At 43.4% G+C, this 7,715-nt stretch overlaps 1 protein-coding gene across 1 annotated transcript; it reads left to right on the top strand.

Moving 5' to 3' along the window:
• Positions 1-1,046: 1,046 nt before the first annotated feature.
• On the top strand, positions 1,047-1,556 carry LOC128870332 (uncharacterized). The gene has a single exon (XM_054112942.1). It carries the CDS (start codon positions 1,047-1,049, stop codon positions 1,554-1,556), a length of 510 nt encoding a protein of 169 aa, XP_053968917.1.
• Positions 1,557-7,715: the final 6,159 nt, after the last annotated feature.

Below are 7,715 nucleotides of genomic sequence, written 5' to 3'. Positions count from 1 at the left end.
ACGCACTCCATAAATTGGAGGTGGAGCTAGGCTAAACACCCGCAAAAGGGTGTAAGCACTAATTACATATATGTATACATGAGTCTTAAGTGGTGGTCTGACCCCCATATCATGGGGACCAACCCAACACGAACTAAGAGGGAAGCTCCATATGGGGATTGGCTAGCCATCCATCCGCCTTACGGCGTACTTGGTGGCCATCCAATCACCATGCGAAGATCACCGTACCGACGAAGATCCCTGTGTCATCCCCAAACCCCTTTCATCCCGTTATTTCCTCTCCCTGCCCACCCCCTAATCCAGGGTGTTATGCGACACCGTGCTCATTGGATGGTTTGCAGCCAGGGGGTTCACCAGACCGGCTGTATTTCAACGGCGCCTTCCTAACACCGGGCCGCCTTAGGAAGTAACTGTGGCCTTGCCACGGCATGGGGCGCTGCCGCGGTGGACCGTTTTGAATTCCTCATTATATAAAAAGACCACTGCGCTCGCCTCGTCTACCAGGTGGTCGTACGAAAAAGATGAATACAAATAATAATTTAAGCAACAAAATTTCCATTGTAGCGGGAGCAGGCTACAGTGGTCGTAATGCCAGTGCCAAACACACATATAACGCTCTTCATCCCGGAGGTGCCGTTGTCCATGAAAACTCGGACCACGAAAGCGTCGGGAGCACAAACGCAGCTGAGGAAGAGGCTCTTCTGCGTTCTCCAGCTGGGTCCAATGGTGCTGCTTCGGATAGCAAGAACAGGCCAAGGATCAAGCCTGATAAAGAGAAGCTGAAGGCCAAAGCTCGATACAAGGCCGCGGTCAAAGTTTGTGATGGATTTGGCAGTAAGTCCAACCTGACGCAGCAAGAGGAGGAACGGTTGGCTTGGACCAGAGAGATCAAAAATGGCCGGGCATTCTACGCAGCCAAACCAACGTTCGCAGCCTCCAATCCGAAGTATGCGAACAAAATCGAAGAAAAGCTAGCCATCACGAGGCAGCGTTCTGCGGATAGCGAGGCCTCAGTGCCATCCAAAAAGTAGAAGCACAGGCACGAGATGTCTAAGCCCAAAAACGGAGACGAAAGACCTACGACGTCGAAAGCAGCAGCAGCGGCCAGTGAAATTGCCAAGACGCACCTCATAGTGGCACTCACTGTCCGTAGTGACCAGCTGGGGCGAATATCGCAGGAACGATGGAAGGTAGTGGAAATGAAGCTACTGGAAACCCTGTTTACGAAAATGGACGCAGAGCCAAGCGCACCCATGCCAGCATTCGACGGAGTAGGGTGGTTCAGCGGCGTCAAAATTATAAAATGTAAGGATGACCCCACGCTCACATGGCTAAAGGAAGCAGTAAAAATGCTTCAAGGCCTGTGGGAGGGGGCATCACTACAAATTGTTGATCGCAGCTGCATTCCCTCAATACCGAAGGCAAAGGTTTTCATTCCGCGCGTGGTAAAACCGGAAAATGCACTGCGGCTATTACGAAGACAAAATACGGACGTGCCGACAGACGACTGGAAAGTGTTGAGCGTGGCAAAACCAGCAACTGCTGATGGAGGCTAGAGCTACATTCTCCAGATCAACAAGCCGGCAGAGAACCTGCCTTACGCATGATTCGGGAGGGTGTCGGGAGGAGCTGGCAGCGTGCACCTTCACCTCAAAAAACCAAATCCGACAGACGACAACCACAACACGCTCGCTGGGGGGGCGGTGGAAAAGGATCTCGGTATAGGAGAGATCTTGGAAGCCTCGCTAAATATACAGGAAGTGGAAAAGGATGAGCACTTCCTCCAGCTCATCCTTTTCCAACCCCGAGAACGTACTGAAGCCATATGCTGAAGGTTCTTCAGAAAATCTCCACAAGAGTAAGAACGCCTCAACTGAGCTCCTGCTCAACATAGACTGAGTCGGCTACGATGTGGCTCTAGTCCAGGAACCATGGATAGCATCGGGCAATATAGTCTCCGGTCAAAAGCCAATAACTACAACACATACATTCCGGTTGCAAAGAATGTGGTAAGAACAGCGGTAATGGTCAAAGAAAGTGTATGTTCTTATATTGATCATAATCTCTCCTCAGACGATCTGACAGTGGTGACGCTGGAGGGCTGCAAGGATGAGACGTTACTGCTATATGCCACATGATGAAGAAGCACCACAGGCGGAACTTCGGAAGCTGGTAGAAACAGCTGCCTGAAAGAAGCATGCTCTGGTGGTAGGAACGGACGCAAACGCACATCACACGGTCTGGGGTAGTGCAGACATAAACGATCGAGGTGAGTCCCTACTTAACTATATTTTTCAGAGTAGCCTAGAAATAGCTAATAGAGGTGAAGAACCAACATATGTGGGACCAACCTCGAAGAATGTAATTGATTCAACACTCTACACAAGCAAGCATGTTATGGTACAGGAATGGGAAAGTGTTGAGTAGGCCCTTATTCTCTGATCACAGATACATAAGCTTCCAGGTTATATTCCGCTCAAAAAACAAACTTATATCCTTTAGAAATCCTAAGAATATGAACTGGGACTTGTATAGGGATATACTACCAAAAACTCCAATGACACCCCGGAAATACAAGTCACACGTCGCACTTGAGAAAGGGGTTGAATTGCTTGCAACTACTCTTGTCAAAGCCTTTAAAACATCCTGCCCTTCAACACGCAATAGACGCAAGGTGAAGCCTCCTTGGTGGAACAAGGAATTAGGAGCACAAAGGCGTAGGGTAAATGAATTCTATAGGTTAGCCAAGGTTGCTGACAATGAGTTCTGTTGGAAAGAGTATAAAGATCTACTAAAAGTATACAAGAAAGAGATACGTAAAGCCAAGAGAGAATCTTGGAAAGACTTCTGTAGAAGTATGGAAGACACTAAATATGTGGCTAGACTTAGGAAGCTGTTATCCAAGAATCCGTCTATGCCAAGAACAATACGAAAAATTAACGGGGAGTGGGCTGACAGCTGTGAGGACTCTCTCTCATTTTCCAGGGTGTGCGGGCACTATAGATCTCGAACCTAGAGGAGATATTGTGCAAGAAATCCCGACGAACGTAATCACGACCAACAAGATAGAATGGGCCATACAAAGTTTCGACCCATATAAATCGTCAGGACTGGAACGTTCCTGTATTGTGGAGAGAAGCGAGAGTTGTGTTTATTCCAAAAGCGGGAAAAAGCAACCCTCTCTATTCAAAGGAATACAGACCTATTAGTCTGACCTCGTTTCTCCTGAAAACGTTAGAGAAGATTCTAGACACATACATTAGAGACACAATTGCGCCGGACGAATTATCCAAGGCGCAGCATGCTTACACTAAATGCAGATCTACTGAAACTGCACTTCACTCACTTGTACTAAACACAGAAAAGGAATATAGAATATAAGGAGTATGCTCTAGGAGCATTTCTAGATATATCAGGGGTCTCTAACAACGTGACAAAAGAAGCTATTTTGAATAGCATAGAGTGAATTAATGTGCAACCCACGGTTTATCTATAGATAAGGCAGCTATTAGCTAGCAGACAGATAAGAGCGGAGTGGAACGATGCGATGCGTCACCAAATATGCATGCAGAGGTACTCCGCAAGGGTGGGTACTATCGCCGCTATTATGGATACTTGTAGCAAATGAAATGCTCAAGAAACTTGAGGGAGGGGCATCAAAACTAGTGGCATATGCCGACGACATAGCGATAGTAGTTACGGGAAAGTACCTGGATACCATTAGTAATGTGATGAACAACACTCTCAAAATGGTACACCAATGGGCATCTCGTGCAGGGCTAGAGATGAACGCGGGAAAAACGGACATGGTCCTTTTTACCAGGAAGTAGAAGGTCCCGGCGTGGAACCTTCCAAAACTAGGCAACAACGAACTACTTCTCAAAGATCATGCGAGGTACCTCGCAGTAATACTGGACAGCAAATTGCTGTGGAAGCACAACGTTGAGGAGAGGGTGAAAAAGGCCAGTAATGCGTTGTGCGCATGTAAAAGAATGCTGGGCGTTACTTGGGGTCTATCACGCTCTCTGATGCACTGGTGCTACACGGCAGTAGTTAGACCGATATTGCTGTATGGGGCCTTAGTATGGTGGACTGCGACAAGAAAACTGACATACTTAATGCAACTGGAAAGGATTCAACGACTCGCTGCTCTATGCATAACAGGAGCGATGAAGACCGCTCCAACGGCGGCGCTGAAAATGATACTCAGCATGCCACCTATTGACCTTATGACGGAAAACCTGGCAGCGAAATCCGCGAGGAGGCTAGTGGCTGCGGAGGTATTCACCTGCAGAACCTTTGGTCACAGCTCAATAGGAAAGTGGAGCTCAGGAACTCAACAATTAATATATACGTGGATAGTCAAGCAGCAATAAAAGCAATAAGCTCATATTTTATTAAGTCCAAAAATGTTCGACGGAGCAGAGAGGCCATAGAAAGGCTAGCCGCAAACAGCAGGCTGCATATCTACTGGGTACCCGGTCACAAAGGCGTTATGGGGAACGAAATAGTAGATGAGATAGCAAAACGTGCTGTGGACTAATCTGACCACATGCAAAACAGCAAAAGTTATGTGTAGAACTAACGACAAAAAACTGACTCAATTCGTACTTACGCTCTCGCGAAAGGACTGCAGAACTATCATAGGTATGCTAACAGGTCAAATTCTATTGGCTGCACATGCGTAAAAGATAGGGATTGCTAGCACGGACAAATGCAGGAAATGCAGAGAGGATGTTGAGGAAACTTTAGAACACCTTCTGTGCGTTTGTCCGGCATTATTAAAAACGCGACTAAGATGCCTGGGAGCCCCACTGTTTGAGGGTCTGGAGGACGTCTCAAAAGCGGAGCTCCCAGCTCTACTTAGATTCGCCGAAAGCGCTGACATCCTACATGATGTCTGCTTTAGGTATTCATAGAGATCGGTCTCCTTCTGGTATCGCTAGGGACCAAAAGGTCTATGCGTGGCTTATTGCCAACCACGCTAACCTAACCTAACCTACCATGGATGGACGGAAATTTAGTCTTAATATATAAGAAAAATGTGCGTGGTTCTATTCGATCTCAAAAATATTTATGTTGGATAAGATTAGCTGGGAAGTAATACGGATACCATGATTGGGAGAGCTTTCGTAAGTCGTTATCGAGATACACGTAGCATAATTAACCAGCAATTTGTTTCTCAATCGAGGCCTTCGGTTTTATTGTTCACCAGAGTATCCCTTGCACATCAATTGAGTCGGTATGGTAGTACTCTTTTTGTCGAGTCGATAATGCAGTTAACGATGACAGATGCTCGTCATCCAGACAATTATGTTTCTTTACCCTCGCAATAGCTGAGATTTATTTATTGCAAACTTTTTTTTTGCAGTTTGATAGATGCAGTTTGTTAATAGTTTGCCGGTTTTTTAATGTGAAACGGTACAACAATTCACAGAAAACTGAACGATGTAAATCGCAAAAATAAAAAGTCTAATTTAAATGTAAATACATATATAATTAAAGATGGAATCTAGAGTCACTGTTTGTATATGGTATCACCATACCCCTGTCTTTTACAGCAGGGTGCACACCATATTATCCCTAATTTGACCAGACTATACAAAGCAGGCTTACTGCTAAAATATTTACCTACAAAATGGGCTGAAGTTAAGGTTGTATTTATTCCAAAGGTATGGAAAAACCCGAACAATTGCCTAAATCATGCAGACCAATTAGCCTCAGCTCATTTTTCCTTAAAACAATGGAAAAGATAGTTGATCAGTATAAGAGGGAAAACAATTTAGATAACTTCCCACTGCATCGACTTCAATTTGCCTATCAAGAGGGAAAATCCACTGAGACTGCAATACACAGCCTGGTAACAGTTATTGAAAAGGCTTTGGCGGCCCAAGGTCAAGCAAAGAAACACAGTAAACAAATTAAACAAACTGCATCCCCTGGTATGTGTTGGTATTACAGGGGCTATGAAAACATGTCCCACGGATGCATTGGGTGTGCTCCTGAACATACCACCACTTCCAATCTTGATTGAAAGGGAAGCTCGCTCGAGTGCCTTAAGCTTAAAAGGTATATCTGAACTTAAAAGTGGGGATATGAAAGGACATTTAAAGATCTTCCTACATAGTCCCATTCTTCATAGGGATGATATACTATCACCCAAATAAATACTCTTCAGGAACTTCCAAGTTATAATTAATGAACGCACAGACTGGAGAACTAATTCTATCACTTTCAAGCCTGGCTCTCAGCTATGGTATACTGATGGGTCCAAATTGGAAAATGGTAGAACAGGGGCAGGAATCAATGGGCCTAAATTCAAAAAATCGATTCCGATGCGATTTTATCCAACAATATTCCATAAACTGTGCCGGTCAGCATCAAGCCAAACTATTCCTAAACCTCAACAAAGGAATATCTGACAAGCTACTCTCACTAAGCAGAGTAGATCTGCGTCTTTTAACAAGATAACTTACAGGTCACTGCAGCCTGAGGTATCATCTAAATAATATTGGTCTATCTGAGACCAATGTCTGCCGCTTTTGCGAAATGGACATAGAAAGCTCAGAACATGGCTTTGTGAATGTTATGCGTTAGGCAGACAGAGACTTCATCACCTTGGTGGTAGGTGGTATCGTAGTATCTCCATGCAATCTTTGGAATAACAAACCTAAAATTGTGCTAAAATTTTTAAAAAGCCTAAAACTCTAGGGTTACAAAAATAGGCCTTTCACAATAGATCAGCTCTGGTCGCAGTGCGTAATGGCCTTCTAATAATAATAATAATAATAATACAATCAATGTTAATACACTTGATAAATCCAGAGCGAAAGCACAACATGTCTGTTTCCCTCGATATGGTTTGTTGGTTTTTGCGAAAGTTGGACTCAGAACCCATGAATAGGGTACAACATATCTCTCAGGTCGTAGTACTAAACCCCTCACAGTAATAATAATAATCTTAAGTACAATTGATACTTTCTAAAAACAAACACATTTATTTTCGAAAATGCTGGTGGAAACGTGTCAAGTATTTTTTTAGGGGTTAAGTGGTTTGAGTGCCAAAGTGATACTCTTTTGTTGCTGTTTTGGTTATTTGTTCGTATTCCGATTGAAATTTTGACACTCAAGGTATAGTATCTGACATGATTTGTTTTCTTGCGATTTGGTATTTTGAATTTTAAAATTATCTTTTTTTGTTCATACCTACACTGTATTTGGAATTGGTGGAATTTAAATAATTTAAGAAAAATATAAATAAATGCATTGCGGTTGAAATTTATGGAATTGGTAAACTTTAAACTTAGTAAATATAAATCAACTTATTAAAAAAATTAAATAAAATGCGTGTTGTGCTCTAAAAGAGTTAAGCATATTAAGGGTCCATTTTTTTTGTTCCCACCAAGAGCTTTTGAGGTCGGACATGCTGGATGGAATTTTTAGGTAAATGTGTACATGATTTGCGTTAATCTATTTTAACGTACTGATCTTTCTTTCACAGGGGAAAAAGTACAACCAACTCTGTCTTTACACGGTAGATATGTTCCTTAGAAATACGTCCAAAAAAATCGTGTTAAAAATTACATGCGACAAATGGTAAATTTGTGGAACAACATCAAGACGCACGCCACAAATAGTAGGAGGAGCTCGGCCAAACACCCAAAAAGGGTGTGCGCGCCAATTATATATATATAAATGGTAAATTTGTGGTATGT

This window comes from Anastrepha ludens, chromosome X (genome assembly GCF_028408465.1).
Source record: "Anastrepha ludens isolate Willacy chromosome X, idAnaLude1.1, whole genome shotgun sequence".
Lineage (NCBI taxonomy): Eukaryota > Metazoa > Arthropoda > Insecta > Diptera > Tephritidae > Anastrepha > Anastrepha ludens.
This window is presented reverse-complemented; position numbering and strand designations above follow the sequence as displayed.